General features: G+C 42.4%; 1 protein-coding gene and 1 non-coding gene across 2 annotated transcripts; one reads left to right on the forward strand and one right to left on the reverse strand.

Annotated features, from left to right (window-relative positions):
- Window positions 1–625: 625 nt before the first annotated feature.
- LOC108635416 (mediator of RNA polymerase II transcription subunit 14-like) lies at window positions 626–5434 on the reverse strand. Its single transcript, XM_018045569.1, has 2 exons — window positions 4850–5434; window positions 626–870 (listed from the first exon to the last, which is right to left on the reverse strand). Exons 1-2 carry the CDS (start codon window positions 5056–5058, stop codon window positions 840–842), a joined length of 240 nt encoding a protein of 79 aa, XP_017901058.1. The 5' UTR covers window positions 5059–5434; the 3' UTR covers window positions 626–839.
- Window positions 5435–22589: 17155 nt separating this feature from the next.
- On the forward strand, window positions 22590–22662 carry TRNAE-UUC. The gene has a single exon. It is a non-coding gene; the product is annotated as a tRNA-Glu (tRNA).
- The last annotated feature ends 1358 nt before the right edge of the window (window positions 22663–24020 follow it).

Raw genomic sequence — 24020 nt, forward strand, 5'->3', positions numbered from 1 at the left:
GCCCAGTTTCCCTTTCTACCCCGGAATGGACAGAACACATCCTGATTTTCATTTCCTTCCTTTAAAATGGACCAGCCAAACCATAACACAGGTATACTTCAAGGCCAGAGGTCTCATTTACCTCTATCTTTTCGATCTCTGTCCAATTCTATCAAAAAGGTCATTGGGAGTGGGGGTGGGGGTGGGGGTGGGTGGAGCATAGCCACTAACAATGCTGAAATTCACCTAAGTGATTTGGTATTCAAAAAAACATCAACCAAGGAGCGTAAGTAGTACCAAAGACAGAGTCAAGCAGTCTATACTGTAGCCACAATTTAAATCTCCATCACCTGATATCTTTCAAACTTTAATTTATCTTGTTCCCTTGGACTGTGGAAACGAACTAGCATTTAGTTATGTCTTAAGCCCCAAACTCCAACTGAATCAAAATTCTCTTAACTATAAATCAGTAATAGCAGTAGGCAAATGTCCATTCTCTAAAGATATCTAATCAGATATCACTGCAGACAGTGAGAAATGACCAACCAGCTATCTCCATTTAGTTCTCTATCTTCTGCATCTTTCTACCCCCTGAGGCACTTGACCTGGTCAGTTTCTAGAAGACAAGGTCCAGAGCTGGCCACATACCAAGAATTGTCAAGGATACAGAAATTACACTTCCAGGGACATCTTAAACAAATGATGTGAGAAGTCACCCTAGGCTCTCTGGGCCTAAGTTCCCAGTCCACAATCCTACTACCCATACCTACACATATCTCCCCCCATACTCTCTCTCACTCACATAAACTCACTCACTTACTCATAGATATATCAACACAGATTTAAGGGTTTTTTCATACTCACCTTTCCACATCAGATTTCCTTGGCAGCCTAAGAAGAAAAAAAACAGAAGTTGACTAAATATATGCACATCTTCATCAAAGTATGATTATGGCCTTTACTTTCACTCTATTAAAATACCTTAGCATTTCAGAAAAACTGGACAAATAGCCACTATAGGCTTGTGTGGCTCCACTTTTAAGTTTTCAGTGATATAGCTACAAAGGAAAAACTAACAAAGAAACATTTCTCTCCATTCTTCAAAAGATACTGCGTGAACCTCAAACATTAAAAAAAAAAAAAAGCCCAAGTCTTATTAGCTCACTATATCACAGAGAAGTCAAAGAAAATCTTCTTTTAAGACCAAATGGTCATGAATACAAGGTACTACTTAGTTGCAAGCCTCTCTATATTCAACAGAACCTTGCTTCCAAGCACCAATCCCTTCACGCTTTGTTATGGTGGGTTAAGCTAGGCATGGGAAAGGGCCAGTGTCAGCCAAGGGTTATACAGCAATTATGATGTCGCTTGGTGAGATGCATATGATTATTTTCAAACAGCTCCAGGAAAACCTTGATCTCTTTTTTGCTAGTTCTGCAGTACTGACAGCAAGCAACCAATGTCACCATTTTCCCTGATAAACTATACCATTTAACACCCTCATACCCATTGATGCTTAGAAAGGTCCTGATCTGCTTCCTGAATCACATTCTCCACGGTTCAAGATTCAACAGCCTGAACTCTAAAGCCTCCCCTACATCGGATCCATTCCTGAAGAACACACACTGAGCCACTTAAGACGCTCTTTTCCCACTGACATGCCACAGGTGCAGAAAAACTAAAACCACCTCGAGAGATTCACGGTACAAGGAAGGGGAACTATTAAAATGAGCTCTGGCTTATAGTTACCTACAGTTCTTAGTGTAGACAGGGGGATGGGAGCTCAAGTTATGATTCAAGTGACAAAAGAAACTGGGTAGGAGTTGGAAGGGCCAGCAGATCAGAGGATGAAACAAAAATTAAGGCCTTATTATGATAAGACTGTAAGTAAAAGCAGTTGCTGGCAAGTTCCTATGCCTGTGAAAGACTCAGAAGACACTCCTTGAGAACTCTCCCTGTCCTTAAGAGAGGAGAGAATGAGAACCATGGATGCTTGTGTGCATGTGAGAGAGAGAGAGAAAAAAAGAGCAGAGCAGAGTCTTCGGGGGCAGAAAGAACAGGAATCATTGTTTCAGCTCTTGCCCCTTGTCCCAGAGACCCTAAAAGGATCTTCTCCTGCCAGAGGTGGTATCTTTTCAGGGACAAAGGATAGGCTTTGCTGCCCGCATCCCCTTCTCCCCAGTTCCTCCTCATCTATTTAAAATTCCTTTATGGATGACAAGTCCACCACTTGGGGGCAAGAGCCCGAAAGTGCAGTAAGTCACAAAAACCTTATTTACACCAAAGTGTGTAAGATTCTAGCATTTTCTGATTTCAATCAAATTAAAAAAAGTTTTAAAAAAGTAGAACCTAAATCTGTTAAAAAATCACAACAGAATGTAAACTCTAAGATAAGAGCATATACATGGGTGAGGGAAAGGCAGGAGGAAATGAACAAGCAAAAGAAACAAATTTAGAAATCTGGGGCCAAAAACAAGCCACCTTTTTTACTTTCAATACTCCACAAACATCGAATGTGGCAGAAATAAGACTCAAAGTATACTTGAACACTGGTTTTATATTAATACACTAATCCTGACAGTCTCTACCTGGAACAAGGGAAAATACATGATCTAGGAACTTATTCCTAAACCAATTTTGGTGACCACAAATCAAATGAGAAAAAAGTTATTTTATATACCTATGTATCAAGAACAACAGTGAATTTTCCCCTTAAATTCTCCATGGTCTACAATGGAGGAAACAGAGACAGCAACCCATCCCAGTATCTTGCCTGGGAAATCCCATGGACAGAGGAGCCTGGTGGGCTACAGTCCATGGGGTCGCAAAGAACTGGACATGACTTAGTGACTAAACAACAACTAAACAAAGGCGGTAAGGGAGAGAAGACACATCATGTAGGACCTTAAAGGTAGACCACAGTCTTGGTTTGCTCAATACAGTCCCAGTTTATGCCTGTTGCTCTGACATAGTTATTAATAGCACCACCTTTCATGTTCAAAAGCATCCTCATCTGGACCATAAACTTTATGATCACTCTATTGATGTCTATAAAAAGTTTTTTACTCTGAGATGGGGAACCATGGGAAAGTTGTGAGTAAAACTAAGTTTTAAAAGGATCATCCTGGGTATTTCATGAAGGAAAAACCATAGAGGGAGGGGCAAGGGTAGCAGCAGAGGTACCAGTTAGTCAACTACTGCAGCAACAGGAGCAAAGGATTAACACTTGATGGAATGGTTGAAAAGTGGTGGGATTCTGAAGCCAGAGATGACAGAATTTACTGATGTGGGACTGGAAGAAAGAGAGGAGCCAGGAATTAACTCCAAAATTCCTGGCCTAAGCATCCAGAGGAAGAATAGAGAGAGTACTTAGTGAGATAGGAAAGGGGTTTTTTTTGGGGGGCGGGGGGAGGATTGAATGGAATCAGGAGTTTGGTTCTGGACTTGGTCCGCTGAAATGTCCACTAGGTACTTAAATGAAAGTCTGCAGCTCAGTGGAGAGGTCTGTGCTGGAGAGATAAGTGTAGGAATCATCCTCATATAAAGTGTGTAAGACTAAACCTATGTACTTATCCTACAGCAATAAATATTTCTCTTTTCATAACTAAGTGCTAAAACAGAATAACACAAGAATTTCTACAAATGTCCTATGGAAAGACAAATTATACAAATTACACACCACAGATAGCAGCAGTTTTCAACATTTTCCCATAGCTATACATGGGATGGGTACATGAGATTTTTCTCGTGGCTACTCAAATTCTTATATGAGAGCCAACAAGAAACGGTGCAGAGAAGTATACTACCACCATAATCTAATTAGGACAGCTATTTAATTTCCTCATTACACAGGGGTAGCCTTCTTTCCATCCCCCTCAATAAAGTATATCAAAATTCTCAGAATGTTTTACAGGAATAAGTGGAACTTTTTTTAGTCATCTGCAGAAGAATATTTTAAGTCTCTAGCAACAAATTACTGTGACACTTCACAGCCTCATACCTACATACAAATGTACTTCAACTGAATAATACACTGGAGTCTACTAAAAGATAAAAATGAATCTAACTGAAAACTAGTCAGTCTTACTTTCTCTGAACCTAGATTTTAAAAATGTTAAACAGTAATTCAACTATATATACCCCTAAATTTCAGTTTCTTTTCTTCACATACCTGAAAATCATTACAGTGTATTCTGATCCTATTCTGAAGGGATTAACACTCTAATCATATCCCAAGGCATTTTACTGCTAACTTGGTGATTTATAAACTCCCCTCATACCCCATGAGACAATAACAACAGGCTAGTTACCAAAAAAATCTTTACTTACACTACATGTGTTAAGACTTCAAACAGTCTCAAACATTCCAGGAAAACAAACTTGGAATCCAACATTTTGCATTATTTTACACACATCTCCTGAGTTCAAACTTTGTCAGAAGCAATTACAACCTACATTTAAAATGTACCGTAAGAGGCTGTAACACAATTTGTCTTTGGGAATTTTTTTAAACGCCCGAATAATATATATTCCTAAACCCTAAACTAGGAGTCTGGGCTAAAAAGCTTCCAACCAACAAATCAGTAAGGTTCAGCTGGCAAATCGAGCAAAAATTCCAAAGATGGGCTTTTCAGGGAAAGTCAAACAACGTGCATAATTTACAAGTCTCGGTTGCTTCATCTCCAGGACCCCAAATGGAAAGCTCCTCCTCCACCTCCGCTGGGCCCCAAGAGTTCAGAAATTCTAGACTTAAGCAGCCCAGCGGAGAGGAGAAAGCAGCAGCCTCTTGTGGAGAAGGAGGTGCGAACCTCTCAGCCGGTTGGGCGGGAAGCGGGGGCTGGGGAACAGGCGTGGATTTCGCGGCACTTACAGGTCCGTCAGCACCATGAGCTCCGAGTAGGCCCGGTGCAGCAGAAATTCGATGAGGGTGCTCAGCCGGTAGCCGGGGCTAGCCGCGGCCGCAGCGGCCGCTGCCACGGCGGCTCCGGGAGGAGGAGGCGCCGGGGCTGACGCGGGGCCGCCGCTGCCGCTGCCTCCGGGCGGGACCAGCTGGTGGTTCTCCAGCTGCACTGGGGCCATGGCGGCACAGGGCCGGGCTTGGCGCAGCGGTACAAGATGTGGCCCTCGAACCTCCCTCCCGGGCGCTCAGTCACCGCGCCTAACTGGGCGCGGGCGGAGTCGCCGCCGCCGCCGCCTGCTACTGCCGAGCCGCCTCCGAACAGGAAGCCTTACGGCCGGCCGCAGAGGCCCGCCCCCATGTAGCGACAAGCCCGCCGGCTCCAGGGACTGGAGCGAGGGGCGGGGGGAGGGCGGGGAAGCGGGGCGGCAGCCGCAGAGAAGCAGCGCCACAGCAACCGTTCAGAGGCCGCTCGGCCAGGCAGCCGCAGCGTCCATATTGACGGCCCAAAGCGGAAGTCGTTAGGAAGAACGGAAGGGGAACCAAAGGGGGACTTCCGACAGCAGCCTGTGCCTTTTCTCCCTGCGGTCGGGCGCGGGGACGTTGAGGGGCGCGTGGGAGTGGGGCGGGGCTGGCGCGCGGGCGGGAAAAGCGGAAATGGGGGCTGCGCGCCGCCGGAAGTGAGTGTAAGGGCGGAGCCAGTGTTGTCATTGAGTACGTCAGCAGTTGCCCGGCCCTTGCCCTCGCCGCCCTTTGGAGTTTAAAAAGATCAGATTTGTGCTGAGGTGTCCGTCAGCATTCCCCTGGTGGGTGCAGCCCGGCTGGGGAGGACACCCTAATCCCAGATATTTGTGACCTGTGTTTCTGGACTCGAAAGGAAATTGTTACGGCTGAGCGCTTGTGACGTCTCAGATCTTTGCATCTCCCACAGTCTGCCCATGCGCCTTTCGTGGGATAGGAGACGTTTCCGTCATTTTTTTTTTTAACTGTGGGAAAAGATGCGAGAAAATATTATTGAGGGTAGAAGAAGGGCAACTGGCAGAATAACTTAACTTGAATGGAGTTGAATATATGCTGAGCTCATTAGCTACCTCCAAAACCTGGCAGTTCTACCGCAGAAACAGTCTTTACATCCTCTACCGCTGATTCTCCCACTTGTTTCTTGTCCCTGCTCTTGAAGTAGCCGCGCTGCCTTCCAAGGACTTTTCAGTTCGTTTTCTATGCCCTCCTGCCACATTTTCCCGCTCAAAATGCACGCTTAATATTTTGCTTTTTGATTTAAAGCCATGATTCTCAACCTTGCCTGCACGTTAGAATCTGGGGGGAGACGGAGGAATGGGTGGCTTTAAAAAATACTTAGGCTCCTCTCCACATAGTTTCGGCTTTAATTGGTCGGGGCTTCAGGATTTTTAAAAGCTTCCTAGGTGGTTTTTAATGTGCACTGTTTAAAAGCGTCATTTGCCGCCACCCTTTTCAAATATATTTTTGCAGAGTCTTATCTATGACTCTTAGAAGTAAGAGATGCACTTGCCATTTCCTAAGGTTAAAATACTCTCATTCTTGTCCACTTGTGTAATTCTTGGTCATTCTTGAAGACAATTCACCTGTTTTCTGAGGGTGTAATGTTAATCACTTGCTCCCTCTTTTGTGATCCTAAAGCACATTTACACAAACTACCATCCTGCTGCTGCTACTGCTGCTAAGTCACTTCAGTCGTGTCCGATTCTGTGCAACCCCAGAGACGGCAGCCCACCAGGCTCCCCCGTCCCTGGGATTCTCCAGGCAAGAACACTGGAGTGGGTTGCCATTTCCTTCTCCAATGCTTGAAAGTGAAAAGTGAAAGTGAAGTCGCTCAGTCCTATCTGACTCTTAGCGACCCCATGGACTGCAGCCTACCAGGCTCCTCCGTCCATAGGATTTTCCAGGCAAGAGTACTGGAGTGGGGTGCCATTGCCTTCTCGGAAGTACCATCCTAGTACTCATTAAAAGGCAGTAGGATCACTTACAGTCTCCACAGATACAGTTGCTGAAGGTAGATATTCTCCCTAAGATCCATCCCTATGCTGCTACCTTAGGAAACAAATTTTTTCTAAATTAGCTAGAATGGTATCATTTCTTTGGCAGTTGCTTTGTTTTGTTGAAGGTTCTTTTTCCTCTTTTGAAAACTGTTGACTTCAGCTAAAAAGCCCTGGTGGTCACATACACACAAAATGTACAAGATGGTCCTTAGTTCTCCAAAAAGTGAAAGTGTTAGTTGCTCAGTCCTATCTCACTCTTTGCAACCCCATGGACTGTAGCCTGCCAGGCTCCCCTGTCCATGGGATTCTCCAGGCCAGAATACTGCACCAGGTAGCCGGCTGTTCCCTTCTCCAGGGGATCTTCCCAACCCAGGGATGATACCCAGGTCTCCTCCATTGCAGGGGGATTCTTTACCATCTGAGCCATCAGGGAAGCCCTTAGTTCTCCAGCCAAGTGTCAAACCCAAGCCCCCTGCACTGGCAGCATAGAGTCTTAACCATTGGACCACCAGGGAAGTCTCCAAGATGGTCCTTAAGGTCTTTTCTAACACATTCTGATTGTGTGATGTTAATAGGATTTTGAAGTCAAGTGGGCCTTAGAAAGCATCACTACAAACAAAGCTAGTGGAGGTGATGGAATTCCAGTTGAGCTATTTCAAATCCTGAAAGATTATGCTGTGAAAGTGCTGCACTCAATATGCCAGCAAATTTGGAAAACTCAGCAGTGGCCACTAGAGTGACTGGAAAAGGTCAGTTTTCTTTCCAAACCCAAAGAAAGGCAATGCCAAAGAATGCTCAAACTACCACACAATTGCACTCATCTCACATGCTAGTAAAGTAATGCTCAAAATTCTCCAAGGCAGGCTTCAGCAATACGTGAACCATGAACTTCCAGATGTTCAAGCTGGTTTCAGAAAAGGCAGAGGAACCAGAGATCAAATTGCAGAGGAACCAGAGATCAAATTGCCAACATCCACTGGATCGTCGAAAAAGCAAGAGAGTTCCAGAAAAACATCCATTTCTGCTTTGTTGACTAGGCCAAAGCCTTTGACTGTGTGGATCACAATAAATTGTAGAAAATTCTTCAAGGGATGGGAATACCAGACCACCTGACCTGCCTCTTAAGAAATCTGTGTGCAGGTCAAGAAGCAACAGTTAGAACCGGACATGGAACAATGAACTAGTTCCAAATTGGGAAAGGAATACGCCAAGGCTATATATATGATGATTGCGGCCATGAAATTAAAAGACGCTTACTCCTTGGAAGGAAAGTTATGACCAACCTAGATAGCATATTCAAAAGCAGAGACATTACTTTGCCGACTAAGGACTGTCTAGTCAAGGCTATGGTTTTTCCAGTGGTCATGTATGGATGTGAGAGTTGGACTGTGAAGAAAGCTGAGCGCCGAAGAATTGATGCTTTTGAACTGTGGTATTAGAGAAGACTCTTGAGAGTCCCTTGGACTGCAAGGAGATCCAACCAGTCCATTCTAAAGGAGATCAGTCCTGGGTATTCATTGGAAGGACCGATGTTAAAGCTGAAGCTCCAATACTTTGGCCACCTTATGTGAAGAGTTGACTCATTGGAAAAGACTCTGATGCTGGGAGGGATTGGGGGCAGGAGGAGAAGGGGATGACAGAGGATGAGATGGTTGGATGGCATCACCGACTCGATGGACATGAGTTTGAGTGAACTCTGGGAGATGGTGATAGACAGGGAGGCCTGGCGTGCTGCAATTCATGGGGTTGCAAAGAGTCAGACACGACTGAGCGACTGAACTGAACTGAATAGGATTTTAACTCGGTCTTATTGTCTATATTAAACACAATTATACACCATGCCTCTTTGTATTCATCCTATTTGGCAGTAAGATTCTACCTAGAGAAATTACAACCAATTTGCAAATTAAAAAATTAATGGGTGGATGGGGATTGTTTCAAAAAAGAGAAATATTCACCCATATTCATCAGGTTAGATTTTAATGAAATTTCTGTATATCTTTAATAATTGAAAAGTTCTAACAGAAAATAGGGTGAAAATACAGGAAAATAACTGTATTTTGCTTAAATTGTTGGCGATCTGGGAGGTAATTTAATGAAAACTCCTGAAAGTGATAGCCCACCTCCCAACCTTATTAGTATAGTCACAGGCAAATATAGAAGAAATGAGTAAAGAGAAGAGACAATATTAGCATGTTTAGCTGAGATACTAAATAAATGGTTCATATCCAAATCACTTTTGGAAATAGTGTAATTTAGGAAAAGACTCATGCTGAGAGGGATTGTGGGCAGGAGGAAAAGGGGACGACAGAGGATGAGATGGCTGGATGGCACCACTGACTCGATGGACGTGAGTCTGAGTGAACTCCAGGAGTTGGTGATGGACAGGGAGGCCTGGCGTGCTGCAATTCATGGGGTTGCAGAGTCGGACACGACTGAGCAACTGAACTGAACTGAACTGATCATTTTAAAGCCCACAATACAATGTTTGGCATTGTATTAATACTATAAGTGCCTAATTCTTTCATTCCCAATTTTCAATTGTTTCTGTACTTGGTCATCAGCAGATTCTATCACACCTCAGATAAGACTATCTGAGAATTAGCAGATAAAATTCAGAACTAGCAGTATGATAGTTCCTTAGCTCTTAAGTCAACCTAAATGCTAGATCTTTCATGAAGTCAATCTGATTTTAATAAAAAGAATAAATTGATTGCAAAATACGGAGAAAAAAGAGAACATTTCCCTTTAAGCCCTTTTGATGGAAAATTGACAAATTGGTACATATACAGTTGACCCTTGAACAATGCAGTGGTTAGGGGCACAGGCCCTCCTTGCAGTCAAAAACCCATAATTTATATATATAGTATAATTTATAGTCAGCCTTCTTTAACCAGAATTTCTCTTTATCTGTGGTACCTTGATATTCAACTTACCTCAGATCATGTAGTAACATTTATTGGAAACAAATCTGCATATAATGCAGTTTAAACCTGTGTTATTCAAAGGTCAACTGTAGTTTCACTCTGAAACATACAGCTGCCCCTCAGGCACAAAACATTGGGAAAAGAATTGAAAAGTTTGTTTTTGTTTTTCTATGATATTATCATCAGTTCCTCCAAACATAGAGCAAAAGCAGTAGCTGCATTCATTTAAGAGCTGCTCCATTCTCTGGTGGCTCAGATGGTAAAGTATCTGTCTGCAATGCAGGAGACCCAGGTTCGATCCCTGGGTCGGGAAGATCCCCTGGAGAAGGGAATGGCAGCCCACTGCAGTATTCTTGCCTGGAAAATCCCATGGCCAGAGGAGCCTGGCGGGCTACAGTTCATGGGGTCACAAAGAGTCAGACACAACTGAGCGACTAACACTTTCACTTTCCATTCGTAGTGAAGTTGAGGAAAGGAACTCACAATACTGTGAGTATGGTCTGATCAATCCAGAAAAAAATGAGAACACTTTGATGGCTTTCCATATACATAGAAGAAAACCCAAACTTCTTAGTATGGCCTTTAAAGCTATTAACACAGTAGTCTTTGCCTGCTTCTCCACCTCTGCCTCCTGCCTGTCTTTTCTTCACTCACTTCACTGTAAGCGCCCTGGGTGGGTCTAGTACATGCCATTCCCTAAGGTGTTAGGGCTTTCCACTACTCCAGACACCTGAAACACTTGTTTCCCAGCTTTTCACGTGGCTGCCTTCTCCTCCTTCCAATATCAGCTTAAATGAGAAATCCTCAGAGAGATTTCCCCTGACTGTATGATGATACAAGGAAGTTCATTGTATCAAGGAAGTTTGTAGAAGTTCATTGCAACATTGTTTTTAGAAGCAAAAAAATATGAATAATCTTAACTGTCTCTCAGTAGGAGAATAGATAAGTAAATTACTATGTTTCTACATAACTCTTCAACTGAATAAATTAGACCTATAGTTACCAACATGGAGATACCTCAAAAACAATATGGAATGAAAAAAGCTATCTTTTTTATACTATTCCTATTTTTCTAAGCACACAAAATACTCCATAATTTAATATATTGTAGACAAAGTAAAAAATGTAAATGAGGATAATAGACACCACCTTCAGGATAGTAATTACATCTAGGGAGGGGTAGGGATGTGGTGATGCTTTATTGGTTATTAGCTATTAGTTATATCTAATGGGTTTCTTGGGCTTCCCAGGTAGCTCAGTGGTAAAGAATCCACCTGCCATGCAGGAGACCCAGGTTTGATCCCTGGGTCAGAAAGATTGTCTGGAGAAGGGAATGGCAACCAACTCCAGTATTCTTGCCTGGAGAATTCCATGGACAGAAGAGCCTGGCAGGCTACAGTTCATGGAGTTGTGAAGAGTCAGACATGACTGAGCAACTAACACACCCATACCAAATGGGTTTCTTGAAGACTGACCAAAAGGAAATGTGACAATATTAATATCTGTTGAATCTAGGGGTAGAGATATGATTGTTAATATATTCTATACTTTTCATTAGTTTTGAACTATTTCATAATTTTTAAAAGTTTAAAATGTTTCTATTAGTATTATTTACACAATCTGCCATAACAAACACCCCCCCACAAATCTCAGTGATTTAGCACAGTAAGAGCTTATTTCTTGTGCTCACAAAGTTCAGTAAAAATGTACCTGATGGAGAAGCTCTCCTCTAAGCAATTAACCCAGCAATACAGGCTCTTTTCATCTTCGTAAGACAGGCTGGGATCTGGGACCCTTTGGTGCAATGCTTGGACCTGGACATACCTCTCCTCAAACAACAAAATACAAAGAAACTACATGGGACTAAAAACAACTGTATGCATGCGCAGTTGGGACAAATTCTGGACCCCAGAGATACAAAGAGACCAAACAACAACAACAACCACCAATGACCACTTTTGAGGAGCCTGGAGCACAAACTGGGTGTCAGGAGCAAAAGCATAGGAACCTTGCACACCGCGTGAGAGATGGGCAGATCACCTAAGCCACCCCTCTGGCCAGCCCTGAACACACCCCTACCGTCACCCCATATAAGGAACAAGCTTGCCGCCACCACAGGTAGTGAGCAAGGATAACTAGTTTGTTCTCACTCCCCTCTGCTACAGTAGGAGCTCCAGTAAAGCCTTGCCTGAATTTCTTGTCTAGCCTCGGATCAATTTTTGTTCATTGGGAAAGGCCAAGAACCCTGGTCTGTAACATTGAGAAAATCGCTCTAACCCAGAGATTTTTTTTTTTCAATATCCACCCACATTCCTTTTGCCAGAATTAGTCACATGGCTTGTTTAAAGCCCAAGGAGCTGGGAAATACAAGTCTACCTGTGTGCCTAGGAAGAAAATGAAATGGTTTAGTGGATAAATAGCATTGATTTTACCGCAATATTAAGGTAGTCTTTTTTCTTAGAGCACAGGCAAGAGTCCCATAGCAGAAATGAAGTCGCTCTTATAATCAACAAGAGTCCAAAATGCAGTGCTTGGGTGCAACCTCAAAAAAGACAGAATGATCTCAGTTCATTTCCAAGGCAAGCCATTCAACATCACAGTAATCCAAGTCTATGCCCCTACCACCAGTGCCAAAGAAGCTGAAGTTGATCAGTGCTATGAAGACCTAGAAGACCTCCTAGAACTAACACCAAAAAGAGATATTCTGTTCATCACTGAGGATAGGAATGCAAAAGTAGGAAGTCATGAGATACCAGGAGTAACACGCAACTTTGGCCTTGGAGAACAAATTGAAGCAGGACAAAGGCTAACTGAATTCTGCCAAGAGAATGCATTGGTCATAGCAAATACCCTTTTTCAACAGCACAAGAGATGACTTTAGCCACCAGGGAAGTAACCTGACTTTACACATGGACATCACCAAATGGCCAATACCAAAATCAAATTCATTATAGTCTTTGTAGCTGAAGATGGAGAAACTGTATACAGTAGCAAAAACAAGACCTGGAGCTGATGGTGGCTCAGATCATCAGCATCTCATAGCAAAATTCAGGCTTAAACTAAAGAAAGTGGGGAAAACCACTAGGCCAGACAGGTACAACTTCAATTAGATCCCCTATGAATGTGTAGTGGAGGTAATGAATAGATTCAAGGGATTAGATCTGGTAGACAGACTGACTGCCTAAAGAACCATGGACAGAGGTCTGTAATATTGTACAGGAGGCAGCGAACAGAACCCTCCCAAAGAAAAAGAAAAGCAAGAAGGCAAAGTGGCTATCCAAGGAGGCCTTGCAGATAGCTAAAGAAAGAAGAGAAGCAAAAAGCAAGGGAGAAAGGGGAAGGTATATCAAACTAAATGAAGATTTCCAAAGAACAGCACGGAGAGACAAGAAGGCCTTCTTCAATAAACAGTGTATAAAACTAGAAGAAAACAATAGAAGGGGAAAGACTAGAGATCTCTTCAGGAAAATTGGAGATATCAAGGGAACATTTTGCCCAAAGATGGACACAATAAAGGACATAAATGGTAGAGACCTAGTAGACACTGAAGAGATTAAGAAGAGATGGAAAGAATACACAGAACTGTATAAAAAAGATCCAAATGAACTGGACTACTACAATGGTGTGGTCAGCCACCCAGAGCCAAACACTCTGGAAAGCAAAGTCAGGTGGGCCTTAGGAAGCACTGCTGTTAATAAAGCTAGTGGATGTAACAGAATTCCAGCAGAACTGTTCAAAATCCTAAAAGATGATGCCATCAAGGTGTTACATTCATTATGTCAGCAAGTCTGGAAGACCCAGCAGTGACCACAGGACTGGAAAAGGTCAGTCCTCATCCCAATTCCCAGGAAGGATAGTACCAAAGAATGTGCTAACCATCCGACAATTGCACTCATCTCCCATGTTAGTGGTGTTAGTTGCTCAGTCATGTGCAACTCTCTGCAACCCCACAGACTATAGCCCACCAGGATCCTCTATTCATGGAGTTCTCCAGGCAAGAATACTGGAGTGGGTTGCCATTTCCTTCTCCAGGGGCCCATGCTAGTAAGGTCATGCTTAAAATCTTGCATGCTAGGCTGCAGCATTATGCAAACAAAGAACTTCCAGATGTCCATCAAATTGCCAACATTTGCTGGATCACAGAGAAAGCTAGAGAATTCCAGAGAAACATCTATTTCTGTTTCATTGACTACGCCAAAGCCTTTAACTGTATGGATCCTAATAAACTATGGAAAGCTCTTAAAGAGGCGGGAATACCAGACTATCTTGCCTGTCTCCTGAGAAACCTGTATGCAGGTCAAGAAGCAACAGTCAGAACCCTGTCAAGACAACTGATTAGTTCAAGATTGAGAAAGGAGTACAACAGGGCTGACTGCTGTCACCCTGTTTGTTTAATCTATATGCTGAGTACATCATAAGAAATGTGGGGCTGGATGAGTTACAAGCTGGAATCAAGATAGGCAGGAGAAACATCAACAACCTCAGATATGTGTATGATACCACTCTAATGGCAGAAAGTGAAGAGGAAATAAAGAGCCTCTTGATGAGGGCGAAGAAGGAGAGTGAAAGAGCCAGCTTAAGACTAAATATTAAGAAAACTAAGATCTAGGCATCTAGCCCCATTACTTCATGGCAAATAGAAGGGGAAAAGGTGGAAGTAGTGCCAGATTTCCTCTTCTTGGGCTCTAAAATCACTGTGGATGGTGACTGCCGTCATGAAATCAGAAGATGTTTGTTTCTTGGCAGGAAAGCCATGACAGACATAGACAGGGTGTTGAAAAGCAGAGACATAACTCTGCTGACAAAGGTCCATATAGTCAAGGTAATGGTCTTCCCAGTGGTCACATATGTTTGTGAAAGCTGGACCACAAAGAAGGTGGAGCCATGAAGAACTGATGCCTTTGAACTGTGGTGTTGGAAAAGACTCCTGAGAGTCTCTTGGACAGCAAGGAGATCAAACCAGTCAGTCTTAAGGGAAATCAACTGAATATTTATTGGAAGGACTGATGCTGATGCTGAAATCCCAGTATTTTGGTCATCTGATGTGAACAGCTGACTCATTGCAAAAGTCCCTGATGCTGGGAAAGATTGAGGGCAGAAGGAGAAGAGGGCATCAGAGGATGAGATGACTGGATGGCATCACCATAACAATGGACACGAATCTGGACAAACTTTGGGAGATGGTGAGGGCCAGAGAGGCCTGGTATGCTGTGGTCCATGGGGTTGCAAAGAGTCGGACATGACTGGGTGACTAAACAACAACATAGCCTCTGACATCAGACCACTTAGATTAAAATTCTAGCTTAACTTCTTATGATCTGAATGCTTTCCAGGAAGTTACTTCATTTCTCTGGGTTTCTCAGTTTCCTCATCCTCAGAGGATGATTATGAAGAATAAATGATGTTTATTCTTCTTAAAAAAATAAGTATTGAAGTATAATTGATTCACAATGTTGTGTTTAATTGCTGGTGTACAGCAAAGTGATTCAGTCATACATATATATATCTTGTTTCTCATATTCTTTTCCATTATGCCTTATCACAGATATTGAATATAGTCCCCTGTGCTATACAGTAGGACCTTGTTGTTTATCCATCCTATATGCACTAGTTTGCATCTGCTAATCCCAAACTCCCAGTCCATCCCTCCTGCCACTGTCTTGGCAACCATGAGTCTGTTTCCATTTCACAGAAACCATTTGTGGTTTTTAAAAATTTTATTGAAAAATGACATTTATTCTTAATAACATTTGCAAAGGGCTTAAAATAGTCATTTATCTATAAATATTAGCTATTACCATTATCATCACCTAGGGGCAATAATGCTTGTGTTTGATTTTTCACCTAAATAACCCATGAACTTTCCATCTTCTGCCCTCAACTGACTCTCCCTCTAATATTCCCAGCACCTAGCATGTCTGGTTTTCATGAGTGAATAGAACAGGCATATTCCTTCATCTATGCAATGTAATTTTACTTATATTATATTAACCTTTTAAGATTAAGATTGACTTACATATTAATATATTTACATGTGAAATTAAGTATCTAGGAGTTCTTTTTAAATAGTTCAGAAAAATAGTTGCAGGAGGTAGATGAAATAAGTTTGGCAGAATGTTGACAGTTATTAAAGCTGATGATGGATACATGGGAGTTCATTTTACTCTTTCTCTTGTTTTCAGTATGTGTAATAATATACACAATAAATTTGTTTAAAAAAAATTGAGAATGGGTAGTCAACTAAAGGCCTGGATCTTTTTTCTTCCCTAATGAACAACCTTTAATATATCTACTCAATTTTTTCAGATTTTAAGAACATTTTCTGTAACGTATAGAGTGTTTAAAACTAACTTTAAAAAGAAAGCTACAATAAACTTCAATGATAACTGCTTATAAAAGAGATGAAAATGTCCAATATTTTAACAACTTTGGCTTCAGGTCCTGAAATAAGAATGTTTCCAAGGAGCTCTCAAAACACACACACACAAATATATAACCTGAAATTTTTCTAGCTACGTTAAAATTCAATATCTTTATTTTTTACCTCATGTAGTTACCTTTTTAAAATGTTTGTGGTGGGAACATTTAACATACCCTTCTTAGCAACTTTCAAGTATAGAATACATGTTAACTGTAGTTTCCATGCTGCGTATTAGACCTCCAGAACTGGGAATTTCCCTGGCAGTCCACTGGTTAAGACTCCCTGCTCCCTGGTCAGAGAGTTGAGATTCCACATGCCACAAGATGTGGCAAAAAAAAAGCAAAGAAAAGACACCTAGATTCCCCAGAACTTCAGTTCAGTTCAGTTCAGTCGCTCAGTCATGTCCAACTCTTTGCGACCCCATGAATTGCAGCACGCCAGGCTGCCCTGTCTATCACCAACTCCCGGAGTCTACTCAAACTCATGCCCATCGAGTCAGTGATGCCATCCAGCCATCTCATCCTCTGTCATCCCCTTCTCCTCCTGCCCCCAATCCCTCCCAGCATCAGAGTCTTTTCCAATGAGTCAACTCTTTGCATGAGGTGGCCGAAGTACTGGAGTTTCAGCTTCAGCATCATTCCTTCCAAAGAACACCCAGGACTGATCTCCTTTAGAATGGACTGGTTGAATCTCCTTGCAGTCCAAGGGACTCTCAAGAGTCTTCTCCAACACCACACTTCAAAAGCATCAATTCTTCGGCGCTCAGCTTTCTTCACAGTCCAACTCTCACATCCATACATGACCACTGGAAAAACCATAGCCTTGACTAGACGGACCTTTGTTGGCAAAACAATGTCTCTGCTTTTGAATATGCTATCTAGGTTGGTCATAACTTTCCTTCCAAGGAGTAAGCGTCTCTTAATTTCATGGCTGCAGTCACCATCTGCAGTAATTTTGGAGCCCAGAAAAATAAAATCTGACACTGTTTCCCCATCTATTTCCCAAGAAGTGATGGGACCAGATGCCATGATCTTAGTTTTCTAAATGTTGAGCTTTAAGCCAACTTTTTCACTCTCCTCTCTCACTTTCATCAAGAGGCTTTTTACTCCATCTTAAAACTGGAAGTTTGTACCATTTGAGCAACATCTCTCTATTTCCCCAATTCCCAGCCCCTGGCAACCACCAAGCTACTCTTTGTTTCTATGAATCTGGCTTTTCTAGATTTTACATCTGAGATGGTATGGTACAGTTTTAAAAAGATGAGGGTGAAGGCAGTGACCTGCACAGTTAAAAAAAAAATCCATGTCTAACTTCACAATCACCCCTCTGTATATGCCGTTCTGCACCTGAGGATTCAACCAACTGTGGATTGTGTAATACATATCGTGTGTGTGTGTTAGTCACTCAGTCATGTCCGACTCTGCGACCCCATGGATTGTAGCTCTCCAGGCTCCTCTGTTCATGGACTTCTCCAGGCAAGAATACTGGAGTGGGTTGCCATTCCCTTCTCCATGGGATCTTCCGAACCAAGGGATCAAACCCAGGTTTCCTGCATTGCAGGCAGATTCTTTGCCAGCTGAGCCACTAGGGAAGCGGGGGGAAAAATTCATGTATAAATGGGCCTGGGCAGTTCAAACCCATGTTGCTCAAGGATTCCCTGTATTTGCCTTTCTTTGTCTGACTTATTTAACTTAGCATCTGCCTTCAAAGTTTTGTCCATGTTGTCACAAATGACAGGGTTTTCTTTTTTATAGCTAAATAATATGCATTTGTGTATGTGTGTGTATTCCACATTTTATTTGTCTGTTGACAGACACTTCAGAGGAAGAAATGGCAACCCATTCCAGTATTCTTGCCTGGAGAATTCCATGAACAGAAGAGGCTGGTGGGCTATAGTCTATGGAGTCAGAGTCATTAGACACAACTGAGCAACTGAGCAGAGGTTGCTTCCAGGTCTTGGCTCTTGAGAATAATACTGCAGTGAACACAGAGGGTGCAGATACCTCTTTGTAAAATTTAATATCTTTTATATAAATGATTTCTAGTGAGTGAACAAAGGAAAAAGAAAAAGAAGGGTATTATTAGAAATAGAAGCAGAAAGGAACCCATTTAGAATGCAATTATATTCTTCATGAAGAGAGGAAAGTCTCCCCTGGCCTTGTTCTTCCTTTGTAATTAATAGGAAGAACCCCCAACCTGTGGATTGCAAGGAGTAAGCCTGGCATTCATAGGTACTGGAAGTAGATTACGTGATCAGAATAAGCCTCAGCACAGCAACAGCAGAGACATCAGCATGGGAGCTCTGGTTCTCATGCCCCCAAGTCCCAGGGAGTGATTCAATGGGCTTGGATGGACATTCTGTGAGCAGTGAGTTGCATCACAGCTGAGGAACCCAAGGCCAAGGGCTAAATGCCCAAATTGCTATCAGCCAGATTGGAACAAGGTTACACTGGTGTCCATATGAGGGAGGAGCTGAGGTGTCCGACACACCCCAGGGGTCCAGCTTTCCCGAGGGTGTCGGGCAGAACTGAATAGTCCTGCTATTGTGCAGCTGTCCTGCACAGCAGTAAAGTTTTGATCCCACATTAGTTTTTTTCTTTCCTTTTCCTAGGACTCAGATGGGATGACAAAGCCAGCAGCAGGGTTATTGCCAATTGCAGCCATTGCTTAACTCAGGAGGACCATGTCATTATTTTGTAATGCTGCAGCACTGGGTCTAGAGAATGGAGGAAGCGTTAAATATTTCCACCCACCCCGCAACTTCCTAGGGAACGGAGATATTCTTTCTTCAGGTACCAGGGTTATTGTCCTCTTTCCATGGGCACATTGTTCGTTTGTTCTAGGTCAGTAGCCACTATTTCTTCCTGGGGGCCAAAGACTTCTCTCTGAATCATCTAGGAGTGAAAGTGAAGTCGCTCAGTCATGTCCAACTCTTTGCGAGCCATGGACTGTAGTCCACCAAGCTCCTCTGTCCATGGGATTCTCCAGGCAAGAATACTGGAGTGGGTTGCCATTTTCCTTCCTCATCTAGGAGAGGGAACTACAATGGCCCCTAGAGGGAGCTAAAATAGCCCACTCTATTCACCAGTGGAACTAAGCTAGCTTCTCCCTTGATTCCATCATTTTCATTAAATCAGACAAGACTGCTGTGCCTTTCCCTTCCATAGTTTTGTCCTAGATCGCAGTTTGCGCCTGGTTTGGGGTGCTCATCTTTATCCGGGGCATTTTGGGTCTCAGCGTCATCACAGTCTACCACAGAGGGCCCCCAAGTAGTAAAACAAAGATGGTGGAGTCTTTCTTCCACTTGAGGCAGGAGGCAGATCGAAGTATCTTCTCAGCCATTTTCTGCAGTGGGAGGCTCATCATGGGAGCTGTCATTCTGTCCACTGTCCATTGTCAGTCTGGAGCACCTACAGCACTCAGGCTTTGAATAGGTTCTTCCATGGTATTCCGCGGTATTTTTTTTTTTTTTAAATCAGGGAAGTCTTTCCAGGTTGGCCATACTGTAGTCATTGGAACAGAGATTCAAAGTAGCAAGCCTTGTTGAGGGAATGATTCTGTCCCAACTGAATGGTCTACGTGGCAGCCTGAAGCATGGGACACAGCCTGGCTACTGCCATTCATTCTCACTCTCTTGTCACACAGACACACCAGCCCTGTCTTTTAACAGCTCCCCAGGCCATCAGCCAAAGCCATCTCAGGTCCCTCAGCATAATGGGTCAATAAAAACTGAATTTTTCAGGCTATGGGTTTATCCCTGTTGGTCTTAAGTGGATTCGGCTAGGACAATTTGGAGTTTCTATCAAGGTATGGCTGAGATACTGATTTATTTATTTGGCTGTGTCAAGTCTTAATTGTGGCACGTGGCATCTTCATTGTGACATGCGGGACCTTTTCATTTTCACTGGGGCTCTCAGGCTTCCCTAGTTGTGGTGTGCAGGCTGGTGTGCAGTTGTCCTGCAGCAGATGGGATCTTAGTTCTGCAACCAGGAATCGAATCCTTGTCCCCTTGCACTGGAAGGCGGACTCTCAACCACTGGACCACCAGGGAAGTCCTGAACCAGGAACTTTGACTCAGTAATCACGTGGACATCTGCAGCCCCTTGCCTCTCATCTACTTGAGGCATCTCTGTCCCTGATTACATGGGTTTTGCCCTGAATATGGACTCTGATGGTTTCTTTGTCCCTGTGGTATCAGAAGTGTTATTCACCTCCTGAAATTTTAGAGGTCTGATTAGACGTTGGTGTCCTCTGGTGGAATCTAGCTTTTAACACCAACTTCTATTGTCTGTGTATCCACCATCTTGTCTGTTTCTTGTCTGAGAACTTATGAGAAATTGACTTTGGAAGAGATCTTTGTAAATATTCTGCCTTCCAGGAGACTGCTGATTCTTTCCATCAGCAGTCGAGATGACTTAACCTTAGAGTTAAGGGCCCAAGTCATTTGTCAGAGATATTTTTATGTTTGACCAAGTGTCAGCCAGATTCTCGTGGGTTTGTTGGCTAATAAACTTATACTAATTACTGGCATAGCTTCATTAAGAACAATTTGGAATTGTCATGCCTACTTTGGGCAACTTTGACATGGATAAGATTGTTCATTTGAGAGGAGCTTTAAAATAAAGAGAGACCAAAAAAAAAAGAAAAGAAAAGAAAAGAAAACTCATGAGGAGACTGACTTGTCTAAAAGACAGAGACCATGTTATTTTTTTCCATACAAGTGTTAATAAGTACTAGCTTTTTAATAGTATGATGATAAAATTATCGAGGCCCCAGTAACATGCTAGAAAGGATGTGGAGAAAAGGGAACTCTCCTACATTCTTGGAATGTAAATTGGTGCAGCCACTATGAAGAACAGTATGGATGCTCCTTAAAAAACTGAGAATAGAGTTGACATATGATCCAGCAATCTCACTCCTGGGCATATATCCAGACAAAACTATGATTTGAAATGATACATGCATCCCAATGTACAGAGACGCACTATTTACAATAGCCAAGATATGGAAACAACCTAAATGCCCAAAGACAGATGAGTGGATAAAGATGTGGCGCACGCACACACACACACACACACACACACACACACACACGAATATTACTCAGCCATAAAAAAGAATGAAATAATGCCATTTGTAGCAACATAGATGGACCTAAAGATGATCAAACTAAGTGAAGTCAGAAAGAGAAAGACAAATATCATATGATGTCATTGTATGTGGAATCTAAAATATGACACAAATGAACATATCTGTGAAAATTGAAACAGGCTCAGATATAAGAACAGACTTGTGGGTCCTGAGAGGTAGGGAGGTTGGGGGAGGGAAGGATATGAATTTGAGGTTAGCTATTATATATAGAATGGATAAACAACAATCTCCTCCTGTATAGAAAAGGGAACTATATTCAATATCCTGTAATAAACCACAATGGAAAAAGAATATATATATAACTGAATATATATATATATATTTGTATAACTGAATCCCATTGCTGTACAGTAGAAATGAATACATTGTAAATCAACTATATGTCAAAAAAATTAAAGAAGACTATCAAGACCCCAAGCTATAGCTTAAAGCACCTCTAATACACACGCGTGGTTGTGTGTATATGTGTGCATGTGTGCATCCTAAGTTGCTTCAGTCGTGTCTGACTCTGTGCAACCCCGTGGACTACAGCCCGCCAGGCTCCTCTGTCAGTGGGATTCTCCAGGCCAGAATACTAGAACGGGTTGCCATGCCCTCCTCCAGGGGATCTTCCCGACTCAGGGATCGAACCCACATCTCTTATGTCTACTTGCCTTGACAGGTGGGTTCCTTACCACTAGCGCCACCTGGGAAGCCCATGTGTGTATGACCATGTGTTAAAATGTGTGCTTAGCGGGGAGGATCCAGAGAGATGATATGGGGTGGGAGGTGGGAAGGGGGTTCAGGATTGGGAACTCATGTACACCCGTGGCGGATTCATGTCAATGTATGGCAAAACCAATACAGTATTGTAAAGCAAAATAAAATTTAAATTTAAATTTAAAAAAATGTGTGCTTAGCTTTTACAATGATAATTTTATTCTAAAACTGGTTCCTTCTCTTTTTATTTTTTCTCTTTACACTTTACAGTTTTCTCTTCTCTCTTCCCAATTTACCCTTATTCTTTTATATTAAAAAGTAAGTTAACAGAAGGTTCCAGTTCTGTGGCTGATATATAAGCTTATTTTGCACCTTAAAACTTATCAATATAATATAAAAAGTATATTCAGGGAAAATTAGGTTGTTCTTGGCTTCAAAAGTTGGCTATGTAAAATAGATAATAAAAAATGATTAAGGCTATACTCAGTATAGGGGATTCCCTGGTAGTCCAGTGGTTAGGACTCTGCACTTTCACTGCTGAGGGCACAGATTCAATCCCTGGTCAGGGAACTAAGATCCTGCAAGCCATGCAGTGTGGCCAAAAAAAAAAAAAAAGCTATACAGAGTATAATAATTACCTAAAATCAAATATGTGTACAAGAAAATGTTTTTTCTGATGATGGATTTGTCCATTACTTAAGGAAATCATTAGTTTGTTAAAATAGTAATTTCAATGCCATATGTATTTTATTTAATATACGAATACTAATTATATCTTAAAATTAAAGTCATTAATTTTATTATCTATTTATATTGCTAGATATTTATATCTAAACACATTCATATAAAAGTACATTATGGAATGATGTCACTGAAATTTAGGGAGTAGGGAGCTCCAGGACTGTGTCCCCCCATAGAAGCAACCAATGAGCTGGCAAGAACAATCATTATCAACTTTTGCACAACTCTAGAATTTGGTCAAAAACACAACAACCAAAGAAAGACCTGGTGAAGACAAAATCTGCTATATTGAAGAAAGAAAGCACAGTGGCATTTTAAACTGCCCACTTACAATCCCCCCTATCCCAGACTGGCAGCAGCCACAAGGACAGCAATCCACACCCCTGGCATATATTGCCAGTGCCTCAGGGAGCAATACGGAGTTGATTCTCAAATACTTGTGGTTGTGGGTTTAGACTTGCCTGGCAGCTCCCTAAAGGACCTGCACAAGACTTACCTTTGTTTTGCTCAACTGGGAGCATTCCCACGCCTGGAGCAGCTTCCCAAACAGCTTTCACCAAAAGCATTTCAGGGCCCAAGTATTGGCAGTAGCAGCCCGGGACAAGAAATAGACTGTAAAGCCTGGGAAGGAAGAGATTGGGAAAGGAGGTACATGAGAAAATAAGGACTTTTAAAAGCTCCTTCATATACTTGGGAATCAAGGAGGCCACATGGACGCCCAGGGATAGATGCATGCTAAAAAAAAAAAAAAAGAAGAAAAACCCCAAACCCTGAAAAGATCCTTAACTCTCACCTCTGGCTTGCCTTTAGGCTCTGTGCAAGCAGGATGTGAAGGCTAAGCAGAGTTGCAAAGGGCTTGGCTAAGCATTGAAGGGGTACCCTGACACTGAGCCAATTTGCAAAGACTAGGAGAAAGGGGATTTTTTTTTTCCTTCTCTCTTCCTCCTCCTTCTTCTCCTCTTTTTCTCCTCTCTAGGTCCTTAAGGAATCTGTCAAAACATTATCTGACCACAAAGCTAACACAGCAGACGTAGGTGGCCACGTATGACAACACAGAATTTACAAAAATAGTTTAGAAAAGCAAGCAAACAACTAAAATAGATCAATGGAATAGAGTTGAGAGTTCAGAAATGAATTTGTATATGTAATGCATGTTCGCGAGTAACTTATAGAGGTTTTTTAGTACA

Source organism: Capra hircus, unplaced genomic scaffold (genome assembly GCF_001704415.2).
Source record: "Capra hircus breed San Clemente unplaced genomic scaffold, ASM170441v1, whole genome shotgun sequence".
NCBI classification, from domain to species: domain Eukaryota; kingdom Metazoa; phylum Chordata; class Mammalia; order Artiodactyla; family Bovidae; genus Capra; species Capra hircus.